This window comes from Erigeron canadensis, chromosome 9 (assembly GCF_010389155.1).
Source record: "Erigeron canadensis isolate Cc75 chromosome 9, C_canadensis_v1, whole genome shotgun sequence".
Taxonomy (NCBI): Eukaryota; Viridiplantae; Streptophyta; class Magnoliopsida; order Asterales; family Asteraceae; genus Erigeron; species Erigeron canadensis.
In genome coordinates, this window is record NC_057769.1 from 24,776,378 (window position 1) to 24,795,119 (window position 18,742).

The 18,742-nt window shown below is 30.6% G+C and overlaps 1 protein-coding gene across 1 annotated transcript; it reads right to left on the bottom strand.

Moving 5' to 3' along the window:
• Positions 1-3,129: 3,129 nt before the first annotated feature.
• LOC122582680 (protein SOSEKI 1) lies at positions 3,130-10,456 on the bottom strand. The gene is made up of 5 exons (XM_043755107.1): positions 10,327-10,456; positions 5,569-5,735; positions 5,193-5,262; positions 3,839-4,627; positions 3,130-3,458 (listed from the first exon to the last, which is right to left on the bottom strand). Exons 2-5 carry the CDS (start codon positions 5,729-5,731, stop codon positions 3,290-3,292), a joined length of 1,191 nt encoding a protein of 396 aa, XP_043611042.1. The 5' UTR covers positions 5,732-5,735; positions 10,327-10,456; the 3' UTR covers positions 3,130-3,289.
• Between the last annotated feature and the right edge of the window lie 8,286 nt (positions 10,457-18,742).

Below are 18,742 nucleotides of genomic sequence, written 5' to 3' on the forward strand. Positions count from 1 at the left end.
ATTCGATTCGGAGTATTTATAAGGATTTTAATTTAACTAGATTTTCACACATCAGGTATTCACATTATTTATGTTGTTGAAAGATTATTCGAGATGTGGCGATTGAGACACTTTGACATATCAAATTGGTCGATATGGGGTGTGTTTATTTTGAAATGGAAAATGAAAAAGTTGCTGAAAAGGGAAGAAGTTTAGTTGAAAAATTAAGGCCCCACTCTAAGTTAAAAACTGAGCATTGAATGGTATGGAAGAATGAAATTTCATATCTGACTTAGGGATCATTCTTTTGATTATTTAACACATCTTGAGTTAAGTTTTTTGTAACAATTGTAGAGAACTACCAACTGAACATCTAACTTCACTTTGAAAAGTGACACTTTAGGACTGTGATTTACTCGAGAGTTACTACTCTCCACATAGTGTTTAGAGGTTGAAGATATTATTCCTTTATTTCACTTAGAAAATTGTTCCTATATTTTCCTTTCCTTTTATTTTCTTTTTCTTTCATTTTTTTCCCTTTATTTTCCTTTCCTTTCCTTTTCTTTAGTTGGTACGGATGGCCTTGAAATTATTCCCTCCATTATTTTCCTTTCCTTTTCTTTGGGGGAAAGAAGGTTCCTAGTTGGCCTGGGGATCCTTCTTTTGATCACTTAACACATCTTGAGTTAAGTTTTCATAACAACTGTGGAGAATTACCAACACTTAAACATCTAACTTCACTAAGACAAGTGACAGTTAGGGATTATGATTCGCTAGAGAGCTATTGCTTTCCAGATAGTGTTGAGAGGTTGGTTATAGAGTATTGTTCATAATTGACATCATTGAGCTTCTCTAAACTGGAGGACAATCTCCCATCATCATCATCATCCTCCTCTAATTTGAAGTATCTTTGTGTCACACATTGTAACAGTATAAAGTCAATTTTTCAAGAGCATTGGCAAAGTCTCGCATCTCTAAAAGACATGTGGATAGAAAAATGTCGAAGTATGGAGGATTCATTTCTATCATGTGGGTTGTGGCCTCCTCATTCGAAGGAATTTCTCGATAAGATGTATAATGGATGACTACCTCCAAACTCAAGAGCTCAATCTCCAAATTAATTCTGTTATGTTTTATCGCTGGTATGGATACTGATAAGACGTCTAATGGACGCGACATAAACATTCCATAAGAATTTTTTCATAGGTGTTTAATGACTTGCGAGGTGTAGTGCCACAATAGGATCTAAAGACTTATTTAATCATCTATTTAATCTCTTAAAGTCAAAATGTATCATTTCGAGGAAGGTTGAGAGTTTTTAATCTTAATACCATCTCTTTGTAAAGAACTAAAATCAACGTGAATATCTTTTAAGTGTTCTGTTTGGTTTGAAACTCGTTTCTACGAAACGGATTTCAGAGTAATGGTATTCGTGTTGGTGATCCTAAAGATTTGATTTCTAGTGATGTGTTAGTTGTTAAGAAAAAGAATGTCAAGGAAAGTATTATTAGTAGTACTAGTAACAATTTAAGAAGACTTTCTTTGTGTAATATTAATAATAATAGTAATGGGAAGGTGTGGGGGTCAAGTGAAAAGTAGGAGGTTAAGTTTAGATTATTCTTTTAGGAAAGGGTGGGACCGGAGTCCGGTGCTTACTGCTACAAGTAAGCACACGAGGTTTGGTTTTGAAATTAATGGCGGGTTTGGGGCGAAAGTCATGGAGCCCTCTTCTCCGGTTTGTCATACCCCGGTATGTTATAAGATTTTATATTCTCTTAACAATGTGTTGATGTTATGCTATGTTTGGTTGTGGTTATTGTACTTTTGATTTGGTTTGTTTACTGGTTATGTTTCATAGAGCACAATGTATTTAACTTATGTTTCATTAATCATTACAGTGAAAACTATGTAGCTCATTAATACTAGTTTGCTACATTGCTGCATGTATACACCAGGCAGAGAAAAAGAGGTGTATACATGCAACAATGTAGCAAAACTTCATAGGCTTCTTTTAAAAGAATGATTCATATAGCGTTTTTAATTGAACTCTCAATAATTCTTAGTTATTATTTTTGTTTTATTTTATGCAGTGTATTTTCAGAAATCTGTAAACTTGCTGAGACCTCTAGAAAACCTCTTGTTGAACAATTCTTGAATTTCTATCAGAAGCTTCATAAATCAACTTGTATAGTCAACACCTTATTTGACTCAAATGTAATCGTAGTAATAGTGCAATGTGGGTACAAGCTGCATTAGAAGAATATCCAAGTTCAGAGAAATAAGGCGTTGACTATACAAGTTGATTGTTGCAAAGTTCACTTTGTTTACAATGGAAGAAAATTGAAAGAATATACATGGTGATGGAAATTACCATCTTGTTCTAAAAAACACTTCAGAGAAAATCCAAGTTGAGAATCGGGTATTGGAAAACAAGAAAAGCCCGAGAACCAACGAATTTGTTACTTCACGAGTGAGACGTGCTAACGTAGGTGAGAAACTGATTTCTGTATCACAAAAATGGTTTTTGGATTACTTAGAGGATTCTTTGGACAAAGAAATGGCTCGATGATTCATCAGTTTGTGGGGATGAAAAGGTGGAAAACTTGAAGAAGAAATTGTATCGGTTTTTGCTTGATCATGTTCATGTTCAGAAAGCAGCCAAGTAATTTAAAACACAAGACTACTGACTAAAGATTTTAAATTGTAGGTCATGATTAGCGCTGATGTGAAGATATGTCATTTCACACCCATCAAAGCATTGTTAGGGCTTCGAGATTGTAATTCTAACCAAAACTGATGGAAAGATATGTAGGGAAGACGCGATGAATGCTGGCTTTTGTTTTCAAAAGGTATGAAACCAAGTTCCTCTTTTGACCACTAGAATGGTAGAAATATTTTTGTGTTTATTTCCGTTTCATCTTGGCAGTGAATCAATTTTAATGATTTAAGCTTTTGATCTTATACTGATTGCTTCAAGATTCATTAGCAATTTGTAGCTAGACAAGTCAAAACTGGACTAAACTAGTTCATCTAGCATTTCATTGTTCCAATGTTGGTTCAGAGATCCAAATCTATGACCTTGTGGTCACAGATGAGTATGGTTTGTGATCTTTTTCCCATGGGCAGTTCATAACTAAAAAAGTCCAAAAGTTGAGCATAGTACAACTAGTAATTCTTTATACACATACATTCTTTGATTTTACACAAGTATTGCTTTCAGTGAGTCGACTATCACCCTATTGTCACAAATAGTAACATAAATGGGAAACAACATCAAAAGGAAGCTCAAAAACCGAGTAGCAGTGTTATGCTATTTTTCAAGTAATAAGGTATGCAAAGATGGAGTTGTAGATGGTGAATATGGTCTTGATGTCTTTGTTTTAGCCCTTGAGCTGGCAGACCTGGCCATTGCTTTCATTCCTCTGCAGTATTGCATGTGGCTATGAAGCTTCTCGGGATTGAACTGCCTCCCGCACTGCCTGCATTAACCATACAAAACCATGGGTCGATAAACTAAGTTATAGGTTTTCAAGCATATGCTACAACATCTATATGTGGTTCTCATAGTTACAGCAAGTGTGACTGTATTGTTCAGAAAGAAAGCTTTGAAGGAATAACAAAGAATGCTTTGACTTTTCCAAGTCAAACTTCTTGTATCAATTCCTTAGTTATAGTTTATTTCCCTAGTTTAGCACCATGTCCATATTCCATTTACATAATCTAAGTAAAAATGAATGAGTTTGTCTGACTTTTTTAGAAGTTAAAAGTTAAGATAACTTTATGCTAACCGGAAAATCAAAACATGCATCTTTGACCTTCGAAGTCAATCTGCAATATGGAAAACAATAATTGAACTTACGAGCATTTCGGGCCATTAAAAGGCTTATGAGCTGCTGGAAATGTTTTGACATTATTTGAGTCATCCTTCTCCTTCTTACTCTTGTTCTTGTTAAATCTACTCTCCCCATCAAAGCTTTTCTCGTATTCTTTGAACGTCTGTTCTTTGCACAACTGACGACCCGTGTTATTTTCTTTACAATTTACCGTAGAAAAAATTCTACTACTATGTCGTTTACTATTCACTACCACCGCATTTTCATGTGTGCTAGTAGTCCCACAAGTGATCCAATTCCGTAACATGGATGATGCTCGATTAGATTTTCTAAACGACGTAGTTGGTGATGGAGAAACTTTGAAACAACTTGTTACACTTTCACGAATACCACTTTTCTTGTTCTTATTATTATTTTCATTGTAATCATTCGCGTTCTTATTCAACAACCTTTCCTTCAAGGAATTATTCTCATTTTTGTCCTGTAGGTTTTGTACAACTTCTTCGTCTTTGTATTCGTCTTGATTCTTTATTGTGTCCTCTGTTTCCACATTGGAGCCAAACGAGGATTCTTCGATGTTAGTTGAAGTATTCGTTGAGAAATCTAGAGAATATTCTTTTCTTGTTGAAGGGTATTTTTGATCATTTGTAATGACTTCATATGGTGACGAACTTTTTGGCTCAAAGTCTTCATTCACATTGTTTGATGTTGTTTTGGATATTTGTGATCCTTTAAGAACATATTCGTTGTCACAAATTGGGGTTATGAGGTCTTCATCCAATATGTCTTGCCAAATATATCCTCCTTTGTACTTTCTATAATGTATTTAAAAGAGAAAACATGAACTTTAAATTAGTCATATCTATGAATCAAAATAAATTATTTTTGTTCAAAATAAATTATTTTTGTTTCTGACAAACTTTATATGTGCTAAACAATAGTTTTATACTTTTTGAATACTTTGATTCGTTAAAAATTGAAAGTGAACATTTATTTCGTGATAAGTAAAGTTAGTAAGAGAGTATTTGTGATTGTGTTTTGAGCTGATTATTGCATTATTGCATTTGCTTGCATAGTATAAATAATGAGAAAATTAAATGTGTTTAACAAAATAAGTGATTATCTGCGTAATAAACGCAATCGCAAAGGCCCAATATGTACATTTGCAAATGAAGGGAGGATAAAGAGTACATATTAAGAATTGCAATGTATTTTTTCCTAGAAAGCACCAAAATGAACAACGAGTTGAACTTTCTTCTATTAAAGTGAAAACCTTTTGTTACTCTTGTTGACTTGTTGTCAAACTAGATGTAGTAAAAATAATTTCAGTTTATGTGACATTTAAATTATAATCGATTTGCATAGAAACCGAAGACCAACCTCTTGTATGACCAAGCGAATTTTTGTGGCATGTCCTCTCCTCGTAGTTTAGATAGCCATCTCTTAACATCTACAAGGCACAAAAAAGGTACAATAAGTTGAAGTTATCAAGTCATGTGTGTACGTTCATAACATAAAATTAGATGGATCTAGTTATCTTAGTCGCTCTCGAAAATCACACATCACGGAAGACCTAGATCCATCTAACGTGTAATTAACGCGCGCGTTCATAATGTAAAACTTTGGGGTTGGTTTCAATTTTGTTGATCTAGTGATAAAAACGATATGTATATAAGTTGTAAATACATAATTATGTACAACACAAGACACATGCATCTTAGTTATTGATTCATTGTTGTGCTAACAAATTACCGACCTTTTAAGTGAACACCATTATGTGAACGATGATGAATACGAATGAGATGAGGGTGTTCGATACGTCCATTATGACAAAGATAATAGACAATATGAACTCTCCTCACTTGACAACCATTGTTGTTGCTTACAACACCATTGTTAGCGACTTGTGCCTCTATCATTCTTCTGTAACAAATAAAATGCCAAACCAAGACAAAGCATCAACACGAAAAGTAAATTATTTTGATAAATGATTTTAAACATGTGAAAAATAACCAAAGGGAAATGATATAACGTGAAAAATTGATTACAAAAGAAAGAATAGAATCTAATATGTCCATTGCCGGCTTTATGTACATACAAAATCCAAAAAGAAAACTACAGAATAATGAAGTTGTAAGTAAGCAATATTGGATAAACAAGTTGTCTTAATTCTTGTAGAATTCTATTCACACTGACGAATAATACACATGGAAAGCGACAAACTTTGTTTTTTTCTATTTATATTTGGCATTTAATATTATGCAAATTATAGTGACTAAGGCCTTACCCAACGCACATTTTTCTCAAAATTTTCTCACTTGTTTTCTCAGAATAAGGTTGGTAGTGTAATTTCCTTCATGATTTTCTCAAAAAAATGGCTAGCAATTTTCTAATGAGAAAACATGAGAAAGAGAAGAGTTAAGATGGAGGTGGGTCATAATCATTTTCAACCAATTAAAAGAAGGAAAGACTTAACTTTATTTTTTTCTTATGTTTTATATAATAATAAATTATTTAAGAAAAATATGAGAAATTGGCAATAATATTTGGGGATGTTAAGTATACCCAAAAGTTAAAATATAAATATAATAATAATTCTTTTAACTTTCTTTTTCTGCATGTTTCGATTTACTAGATGACACCTCATGAAAAAGTTCCTTTTACCAAGAAGGCAAAATTACAATTTAGTTTATGTTGAAAAAGAAAATAATATTTTAATTTTTACAATCAAGCATCAACGATTTGACTACAGTGATAGTATGTACTATGTAGCAGTTTTTTGTTTTTACCCCATCTTTTTTTTTATTTAACCACAATTCAGTTTTCCATAACTTTTATTGTTTTTTACCACCGACCAACACCAATCAAACCTCCATCCACTAGACCGCCCACATCCAACCAAAACCGCCTGCCACCATCGCCAAGCACCGCCTGCCACCACCGCCAACCATTGTTGGCCACCACTACAATACTCTAAATCTATCACTTTTCAACCTAAATCGATCCCAACCACAAATTTTAACAAAGATCTATACACAGATCCGTAGCAACCAATCATGTTGGCAAAAAAACTTTAAAAAAACTATTTAATTATAAAAAGATTCAAACAAAAAAAAATCGTCTAGAAAGTTTGAGGAAAAACAAGTTCATATATTCAATTTAATGATAAAGGATATGAAGGAAATAAGATTAAAAAAAAAAAAAAACCTTGTTGAATATCTTGGACCATGGAAGCTTGTGAAAGTTACCATCAAAGACGGGGAGAGGGCGTAGGGTGGCTGATGGAGATTTAGAAAAGAAGAGTGTTTTAAAATAGAAATTTCTACTACAAAATGAAAATTCATTTAAGTTGGAAAACTAAAAAGTGAGCTTGTGACGAGAGAGAAAGAGAAACAAGCTGAAGAAATATATAATAAAATATTATTTTTGACTTTTGGGTTCACTAAGCAAAAAACTAAGGTCCATTTATTATGCCCTTAATATTTTTCTAGATGATAAAATGAAAAAGATAATGTAACGCTGATGTGGCCGTGAAAAAAAAGTGAGAAAATGGTATGGGTTGGGTAAGGTCTAAACAATATAAAAATAAAGGTGCGTCATATAATGGTGGTCACACAATCTATAAGCAAGAGATTAGCACCTTTCCCAATTCCCACTAAAATTACATTTTTGAGCAAAAACCAATTGGAATTGGAAATAAGTCAAATTATACATAAAGTAGGATAATGTTAGATAGACCAAAAAGTTATACGAGTAGGATGTGTTCAAAGATACACGTGACCACAAAAAAGCATTTGACCATAAAAAGTTGTTCTTTCCGGCCATTTATCACCCAAAGTCCTTATAAAGTATTATTTATACCACGTCACATACAATTCTAACATGAGTGTTACAATCAAACACCATCCCTCCAAATGTTATCTCCGTGACTCCGTGCATATGGCATTGGTGACCACCTAGGGGGGCTCGGTGGTTGCCATCACCAATATAGGTGAATGCAAAATGTATCAGAGATTTTTTTTTATTAATAATATTTGTTTTTTGATAGAGTATTTAAAGATACCGTAAGGTACTATAATAAATCAAATTAAATGAATGTAAGCGTAAGTCTAATTTGAAGTTTGGTGGAAATTGTAGCTAAAATGAGACTACTTTTGGTTTGCCAAGTGCCTATTTTAGTGCATTTGGATTACATAAAGAGATAAATGTCAAGAAATGATGACTTATGCTCATTTTAGACCTTAATATAAGCTATGTACTTTATAAAATATTAATATATATTTTAAAATTCGATCTAATATATCTAATATGAACCAATAAACTTTAAATAAACTGATTTTTGAGCATTTGATGTGCAAGGATCATCCTTTCGACCCCAGACACCATACTAGTTCCACACAATTTTCTATGTCTCATAAACAATAGATCATGATTATTCTAAGATGATCTACAAACCCAAAACACACCCAAGATACCTCAAGGCTCAAATATCTAGCTCTCTTACTTGACCAATAAATTACAATTTACAAAAGTATATATAGTTTCATTAAGAAATAGTATAAAATAACACCTAATTCCCTCTAATTGTAGAAAGGAAAAGTTATAAACGTTATAATCACCTCCTAATTGACTTTCTAACCAAGTTTACATCATCTCCAACTAATTAATTAACTTACCTTGTCCTAATATAATAAAACTAAGTTTCATCTACTCTTTTATTCTTCTTTAATAGATTTTTAATATATATATATATATATATATATAATGAAGGGATCAAATGAGAACCACATATATAGTGAGAACCATTGAAAAATCAACTCTAAGATCTTTGCCCTTAAAATTAAGGGCTACGTCTGTACCATAACAACTGTCATCGTTTCTTGGATCGTCGCTCATCAAATCCATATCATTCTCATATGCGTCTGGTGACAACCCCTTTAGAATGGATGTAAGGCAGCGCCCGTACCGTATCCGTGCGTTTTCTTAACACGTAACCCATACGATTTTTTTTTAAAAAAAAATTTTTTTTTTTTTGAATGGATTTTTGTTAAAAGAAAATAAAAAAAAAAAAGTTTTCAAAAAGTGAAAAAAAAAAAATTTAAAAACCACACAAAAATGAAGAAAAAGAGAGGAAAACTAATGGTTTTCACAATTATCTCCATATTTATGGTTCTCACGTTAACTCTACCCTATATATTGTTATATAATGTATATATGTATATATATATCAAAGTATTAGATAAATCAATTAGTAATTAAAAAATCTCAATATTGTTCACGATACCCGATCCTTTTAGTCCTTTGTTTAGCTAATGACAACGTTGTTAGAAATATAATATAACTTGTGATACACTAAATATATTCCCACTTGTATCGTTTAATGTTAGTTAATAATTACTAAATTAATTAGTTGATGATATTCCATTCTATTCGATATGTTCTTCCTTTCCTGTGCCTCATACATTGAAAATCGAAAAAATAAAAATAAAAATGCATATCTATCATATCTCCATCATAGAAGACTAAAGAAATCACTTTGACCTAAAGGCACCTGGCCCACCTTCCTTTGCAAAAGCAGTCACTTCTTCCATGAACTTCGACTAGCATGTAACCCGCCACAATAAGGTGACGGTAATATAATGGTGATGGAGGCGGCAGGTGAGGGTGGTAACGAGTAATACAAGCTATTGAGGTAAATACAATTGATATAATGATTATTGTAGTTATTTTAACAGTTATAAGACCGATGATATAATTTATTTCATTAAGGATATTTTAAATATATTAGTGAAGATAATTATATTAGTGGAAGTAGAGGGTAATTTAAAAAAAAGGTATTTATGTAAATATTGCATGGTGTAACATTCAACAAATTTGGGGGGATCCACCTGGGTTCGAGTCTCACTTTCCACATTTGTAGGGGTGGATTAATTGAGGGTTTTTCTGAGAGTCTTGATTTCCAGACATACATGTAATTTAGGAGTATGATAGAATGCTCTTAAAAATAAAATAAATAAAAACTATTTTTTTAAATAAGTATAGATATAGATATGATCACTTAACTAGGACACTTTAGTTTTATAAACTCAACTCGGGTATTGCTGTTCGCATGTATATACATGAAACTAGCTTAGGAAAGAAAAGTTACATATTACCAATTAAGAATTAATTAGAAGTTTTTCTTTTAACTGCCAACTTGGTTCAAATAAAAAAATAATAAAATAAAACAAATAGAAAATATTGTTTTTTTAGTTGAAAGTCGTTATGAATTATGAAAATTTTCCGTGCATCAATGTATGAATCTTCATGTATTAGTTAATTAAAATGATCCAATAGTCAAAATTATATTCAATTTATATTAATCTATTAGAAACCCAAAATTACAAACATCAACAAAAAGCAAAACCGTAGACTCACAAGTTGGAAACTGAAAATTGCTTCCAACACTCCGGCATACTTAATTAATGACACAATTTGAAGTAAAAAAAGGTAAAAAGAAGATGAAAATTCTTACATGATTCAGATAACTTAGAGGTCTTGATTTCGAATGCAAGAATTGTTCCCTTGATCCAAATTAAACGATCGATGTGTATGTAAAAGAATGAATGACAAACATTCACATATATATATGAGATATTGCTCGTTATTGGAACTATGTGTTTGAACGAAACTTAATAATGTATGCTTATATAGACAGTGCATATAAAACACATAGAAGAAGTCGTGGGCACAAAAAGGTCGTTGTTAAGATTATGTTGTTGATGGTGAAATCCACGCAGCTTCATGAAAAGTCTGCGTGCCGTTTCTGTCCAAATAATTGTTTATAATTTAGCTAAAGGTTTTTAATTATACTAGCATGATGTCCACGCAAATGCAACAGTAGGGCAAAAATGTGGTAATGATTAGTACCGGTGGCGACCGATAGTGGTGACGATGAACAATGTAGGCTATTGATTAAGGGTTGAGAGATTAGTGGTGTAATTTATTTTATTAAAGGTATTTTAAGTATATTAATGGAAAAATAATTAAATTAGTAAAAAAAGAAGATGATTTAGAGAAAGAATAAAAGATATTTTAGTAATATTACATAGAGTAACTTTCAACATTATCATAAATAAAATGAGCTATTTCTTTTATATGTAAGTATATCTATAACTCTTATAAAAAAGTAGTTAACCAAGCTTTATAAAGCCCTCTTGCAATCTAAAACTATATTGAAAAAATGCCACATACGATTTTATCCTATGTGTCAACTCCATATTTTTTTCAAAAATAAACTATATATTTTGTAAAAAAAATGAACTTATATATATATATAAATTAATTAATTAATAATTAATAAATAAATAAATATATTGTAAAAAACTAAGATCTTCTCATTAGATATAATGATATCTTCTCTTTAACTAAAAAATCACGTCTATACCTAATGATATTTCATTATATTTTTTATTCAACATTACATAAAGTTCTTTTCTTTTTTTTCTAATGATGATTATATGGAAGTTTTCAAAGCTATATGAATATACAAAAATAAAACAAATAAATAAAACAAATTAAGTGAAAAAAATAGATTTAATTAGTTAAAAGATAACATCGAAACTCATAAATCTTAACATTATATTAACTACACCTTGAATATATGTTCCAAATTTAAACTTTTTGTTTTAATAAAATAATAACCTCTTTTAAGTATAAAAACTACCTTAGTGTATACCTTCTTCTTTGCCAATAGCCGGTAAGTATAAATAAGATGAGTTTTATGGTAAACATTCAACTAATTAATACACTTTAACAAAAATTCTTAGGGTTTCGTTTAGCAAAACCCCCAAAAAAAATTGAGTCATATAAATTCAAGTAATTGTAAATCACCCAGAGTCCGAGACCTACCCCACCGTTAAACCAAATTCTACATCCTAATTTTCTTTTTCTTTCTCTTTTGGAATGACACATTCTACCTCTTCTAGATTAGTCAATTAGCTAGATTAAACAAAAATTAAAACCACCATGGTGTTGATAATCCATTTCTAAAAATCGCAACAACACCTTCAAATGAATATAACTGTTTTACTTTTTGGATGTTAAGAAGAACATTTAACACATAAGGCATAGTCAAATTATCCTCTTTGAATTATATATCCAGCCAATTGTAATTTTTCATGTGACTTTTAACTTTTTTGGAGAGAAATGTAGTGGAATTGTCACTCTACATTAAGGATCAAATTGTATCTCTTTGAGTTCTGTTGTAACAAGACGACTACATGATACATGTTCTAGATGTAGATCATTTAGTGGCAACAAAAGGCAAATTACTAGAATTACTAGAAGAAAAACATATTACTAAATTCTTAATGATAATTTAAAGTATAGCTTAATAGCTTAAGTCCTTCTATCTCTTTAAGTTCATATTTTGTCAAGCTTTTGGTTGAATCTATTTCTGTTCAACCATATGTTTATATGTTACTAAACTATTTATATAGTTCACATCACGTAATTCTAATGAAATATGTTCGCTATCGTTTCTTCATATATAAAGTGTATTATATAGTTTTTTATACAGCTCGCGCATCGCACGGGTCAAAAACCTAGTGTATATATATATGAATAACATCATTAAAATATATTAATTAATTAAATAAGTAAAAGGTTGTTGTTGCCATACGACATTAAAATGCATGGTTAATCTGATCATATTACCTTTTCATCAAAGGAAAATAAAAAAAATCTAATAATCGAGGATATCTCTTATATAAATAAAAATAAATAAAATAAAATTCTAATGACATCATGATTTTTAAATAATGCTTAATTGTTATTATTACATTTATTTCTATCAATTATATCTTTTTTATTTTTTCATTTATGACATCATTCTATAAAAAGTTTAAATTATTTTTTAATAGATTTATGATATATTTCATTTTTAGCTTAAGTCCAATGTAAATTAAAATGTAATTATCTAATTTTTTTTTAAACAACTATATTTCAATATTTAAATATAATATCACCATCTATTTTCGTCTTAATATTATCAATCAGCCCATCTATATTAAATAATAAAACAATTTTTATAAAATCATCATTTAAAAAAAAATTAAAATAGCTTAATTGTCATCTCTAAATTCTTTTTAAAGTCAAGTTTTTTTGGTTTAATTTTCTTATGATATTATAAGCACTTTCCTTCTTTTAAGTTTTTATATATTTTATTTTTGTTATTTATGATGCTCTTTTCTATAAAAAAAAAAGTTTTTATTTCCTTTGAAAACTCTAATATTTTATACATGGTCTTTTAAATCTTCATCATATAAATTGTTTTATCATAATAGATTTTTAAATTACTTGCATATTATGCAGGTTAATAAGCTAAATATACATTCGAAATATAAGATATATTATTTCGAGATTATGAATATGGTTGAACTATCTCATCGTTCTTAAATATCGACATAACTTAATATTACAAAAGCTTTAGTTATAAGCCCGGGTTGAACCCGGGTTAATTAGTTATTATAATAGAATAACATCAATCATTTTAAATGGTATTTGACAAGAAAGTTAGTAATGTAGGAATTATCCTCAACATGCATATGTTTTGCTTCCTTTTTTTAAAAAAAAACACAAGGCGTCGAATTCGAAACTAAGGCGTTAGGTGACCTTCTCACTCCCAATTACGAGTACTAATTAACCGCCCAAAGATATATTACTATTTAAAAATAAAACCCCGCCCTTTTAGAATTTGGTCGGAAGACTTCAATTCACCATCATAAATGAGCTTCACAACCATTAATTACGAGATTAAGTACTCGCGTGTTGCGACAATGAGATGGTGGAGGTGATAGGTCATAAAATGTGATAGGTCATAGAGTTTGATAGCCAAATGTTTTAGCCGTACGAGCTCCACCCTCGGATTTAGAAATTCGTCGAACGTATATCGAACGATATCTTTAATGAAAGAGCATGGAATTTTAAGAATACCCATATAATTTTAATAATTTATCGATGTATGATTTTTGAGATAAAAGATTTTAAATAAATTAGAGAAGTAAAATGATTTATGGAGGGTAAAGAAAATCGAATGATTGAGATTTCTTCTAAGAATATTATCAATAAGTGATAGGGATATTTTAGTGTTTTCACTTAGTTAAAAGTTGAAAAATAAAAATAACAAATGTTTTACATTGTAATGGGTATAATGATTTAATCCATATTCTTTGAAAGGATACGTATCGTTTATAATCAACAACCATTTGTTAAAGTGTGTTATATGGTTTAATCATAATCAAAATTAGTAATTCCTGTTTTCCCATTATCTTATTTTTCTAATGTAGTTTTGACTCTTCGAAAATTATTGATTTTCATATTTCTTGATATATTATCTATAAATTTTTACAATTATTTCAAAATTATGTTAATTACTTAAATTAAATGCTTTAATCTATTAAAATTGAAATAGTCTAGAATAGTCCTACATTTTAATTACCACTAATTAAAATTTAATTATTCAGTATAATTTCATTTCAACTTTGGTTAAAGCTAATTACTTATCTTAGTAACAATTTATAAATGAGTAAAAGTGAGATGCATATATATTAATGAGATTGGTAACCCATTAATAAAGTATTATATGTCAAAGTCTCACTTGTTATAATTGTGAAAGTAAATTAAAAAGAGTTTTTGAAAATTTTGGATTTCATCCAAATAGATATAGGATAAAATCATAAAATGTCGTTTTAAAAATAAGAGATAATTAATATATACTAAGATAAAAGATACTCCTAATAAGAAGGATCACCTAGTACATGATAGTACTTCTCAACTCTCAAGAACAAATTAAGGAAACCCAAATTATAATTATAGAGAGGGACATGCAACTGATCATATCCATTATTTTAAAATTTATGATTTTAAGAAAATATTTAATTGGATCCATGAGGAATGAGGAATATACTATATTTCTTTACTATATATATATTCTTTACTATATATATATATATATATAAAGATATTCTAGAAAAATATTCCTAAATAATTGAACAGGTTGAACATTCTTTTGTCTTGGCCTTGTTACTTAGGCTGCAAAGACAAACATTTTTGGACTTAAGCTAGCTAATTATGTCGCCAAACTTTTGCTTAAAAGGCGGAGACGAAGTTCAAGTATGTTTTGATGTAGCCGTTCATATCTTTCATTGAATTTTTCGATTTTCTAGATATTATTTACTTTTTAATTTTGAAAATGTATGGGCTCCATCAATAAAATGGATTGAATAACTAGACTTGAATCAATGTTAGAGCATCTTTAATCAATGGGGTAGATAGTGTAAGATATATCTAAGTTCAGATATATATATATAGGATAAAAGTTGAATCACATAACCCCTTTTATGCGAACCATGGTGGGCTTTTATTCCATGTTTATAACTTTATATCACATGATGAGGTTAGAATAAGTGGTTTATAAACCTTTTAATGCTAATGTTGGACTATATTAAATTAAATTGAACTAAATTAAAGTATATTTCATTTTAAATGTAACACATATTTAATAAAAAGTTTATAATACTGCTCAAGTATCTAGTGATGATGATAAGATAATCATAAACAATAATATGAATTTCAATTCACATATACTTTAAAATATTGTATGTAATTGAAATCACAATATTTCATGATTTAAAGGTATGTCTAATATATAAGTACGAATACGAAAATAAACAAATATAAGTATTTTGAAGGTCCTAATTTTAATACTTGAAATGTGTTCGTGCAATTTACGACAACTAAATGTGTTTTAAATATTTTAATAAGGACACACGTCTGAAAAATTGAAAATGACAACATTCGGCGTCCGTGATAGTGTGTAACACAAAAAACTAGAGTAAATTACACTTTTCGTCCCTGAAGTTGATACGTTTTTTACTTTTTGTCCCTTAATAAAAAATTGCAATTTTGACCTTAAAGTTGGCAGATTTTTTCAATCATCGACCCTCGCTAAACGTCGTTAAGTTTCAGCGTTAAGTCGGACACGTGCAACACACATGAGGGACTGAAACTGCAAAAAATGACAAGTTCAGAGACGAAAACTGAAATTTACTTTTCTGTTGTCATCATCTTCATCTTCTCCGGCTGACTTTCGCAGGAAAATTCGCCGATAAAACTTAAAATGCCTATATCTCACTCGTATCTTCGAATTAGACCACGAAACCACCACCAAACTTCTCAAATTTAATTTTCGCACGAATTCTAACCAAAAGATTTCAAATTCATCACTTGCCGGAAAACTCTAAATACCCATAACATGGATGTTGAGCAATATTTCTGTTTTCGCAAATAAGTCCATGTTGGATTAGGTGTACGTGCTTCTCACTAAGACACCAATGGTGTGCCTCATTTATTATTTCATAAGCTCTGCACCAAAAAGAAAAGTACAAAATGGGGAGTGACCTTCATGTGGGTTCGATTTTGTCAATGAGGTAAAGACATAAGATCGAAAAATTAGAAATATACATATAAAGAGGGACGAAAGGACCAGGAGGCCTGACAAGCCCCTGCAACTCAAATATTTCAGATCAAAAATTCTGATTATCGTCACCGATTCTTAGTTTATGTAATAAAAGTTCAAAGCAATTTACAGTTCATCATTTGGTTGATTATAGCTCTTGTTCTATATTTTGTATAGAAACTTTAAATCTGTTGTTCGTGAAATCCTTACGTCGAAATCTCATTCTGAAAGTTGTTACAAGTTTGCTATTGATTCATCTAGTATTATGTTAAGTTTCATAACGATTCGTTACCTTTCATTTTTGGCGATTTAGTTAGATGTTACTTTCATCGTAAGGTTTTCGATATAGTTTACTGGTCAATTGTTAAGGTTATTAAGTTGTTACAATAGTTAGATTAGTATATTTAGGTACAAAGAATTCGGGTGTGACAACCGATTCATTGGATCTCTTTTCGGTTATAGGATTCGTACGGAAATTAATTTTGAGAAGTTTGGTGGTGGTTTCGTGGTCTAATTCAAAGAAACGAGTGAGATATCGGCATTTTAAGTTTTTCCGACGAATTTTCCAATGAAAGTCAGCCAGAAAAGATGAAGATGATGACAACAAAAGAGTAAATTTTATTTTTCGTCCCTGAACTTGTCATTTTTTGCAGTTTTAGTCCCTCACGTGTATTGCACGTGTCCGACTTAACGGCTGAAACTTAACGACGTTTGACGATGGACGATGATTGAAAAAATCTGCCAACTTTAAGGTCAAAATTATAATTTTTTCACTTAAGGGACGAAAAGTGAAAAATGTGCGAACTTCAGGGACGAAAAGTGTAATTTTAGGATATTATGTTACATAGTTAGATTTTATTCGTGTTTATGCCTTCTACCAAAGATTGTTATATTTTACCCTCTGATATATTATAATGTCTTGTTAATTACACCCTCTAGTTATGAAGCAAAAATTAGTAATACATTTATCATGAATTTTAATGGTATACTTTTGACATGAAATGTAAGATTTTTGTTTATACATGTTAGGTTGTATTTAAAATTTTAAATTTTAAAATATTAAAAGTTAAAGCACCACTCAAATACTTTATAAAATCCTTGATCATGGATATCAAGTTGATGATAACACCGTAACAGATGATTGGATCATTCTAAGTTTTCTAAACAAAATTATTCTATTCTTACATGAATTAATTAATAGTTTAACATTACTTCAAATCTAAATTATTCTTAACTTCATACCTCATGGTTGCTTACTAATTACTCGTACATTTGATTATTAATTACGATCTAAATTAGCAGATATCTTCTTCAATGATTCTTGGGGAATTCGAAAATTTATTGAGTGCACATAAAGTGTTTGATGAAATGTCACATAAGGAATAGACTTTCTTAGCTTAGTGTATCCATTTCAAACCTTTAAATGCGTACAATTTTATGATGATTTCTACGTTAAACTTCATAAATAAGATCTCCTTTGTCGAAAATCTACGTTTTACGCCTTTTAGGTGTACTAAATGTTTGAGAAAATGTTACTGTGTACTGGAAATGCCATTAAATAGATAGATAGATAGATAGATAATTGGTATATTTCGAACTTGGTGGCGTCCCAATAATCTGTTGGACGTTTGGGGCTGTCGAAACTCAGTGACACGAATTTAGCACTACTTTCTAAATGAGACTAGATATAATTGAGGTCCTTTGCCCGTGAACAGAATGTGAACTGTTACATGGAAAACGAGTGTAAAGGCGATTGAGTCTATTAAGATTTCGGACCTGGGGCTGTATCAGTTGTTGAAAGGGGTTTGTGGCGATGGTAATGATATGAAATTTTTGTTAGACTCGTGGGTAGGGAATGAACCCCTCAAAACTGTTTTCCCGGCTCTTTTTAGACTTGAAAAGGTGAAGAAGTGTAGGGTGATCGATTGTTTTGACAGGAATATAGGAGGTTTCTCTGAGAGATGGAACTGGTCCAAATCTATGCGCACGGATGTGGAGAAAGATGAAGACCAGAGACTTCACTCCCTTCTGAGAGGTATTCAACTTTCAGAAGCCAAGGACAAGTGGATTTGGCAAGGTAAACAAGCGTGCAAGACTTCAGCAATAGGTATGTTCTTTCTTGGTTTAAATGGGTCCCTAGTAAAGTTAATATCTTTATGTGGAGGCTGGCATTAGATTGTATCCCAACTTTAGAGGCTCTTAGTTGACGGAGTAGCCATTTTGGAAATGGGTATTGTGTTTTGTGCAAAGAGGCCTTAGAAATTGTGGATCATTTGTTTTGTGCTTGGTGTAAAGCTTGCCCGTTTTTTGTTTCCACTATTAAAGACTTGGTAGAGATTCACGAGCATGTGGGCATGGGAAAAATGGAGAAAAAATATCTTAAGGGAATTGTGATGGAGGCTTGTTGGTACATTTGGAAAATGAGGAATGA

Excerpts from the sequence above, each read along its gene's own strand:
- LOC122582680 (XM_043755107.1), bottom strand. The coding sequence starts at position 5,731 with ATGATAGAGGCACAAGTCGCTAACAATGGTGTTGTAAGCAACAACAAT. Across the intron at positions 5,263-5,568 it reads TAATGGTGTTCACTTAAAAG|ATGTTAAGAGATGGCTATCT; the intron begins GTCGGTAATTTG and ends TGTGCCTTGTAG. Across the intron at positions 4,628-5,192 it reads TTCGCTTGGTCATACAAGAG|AAAGTACAAAGGAGGATATA; the intron begins GTTGGTCTTCGG and ends AATACATTATAG.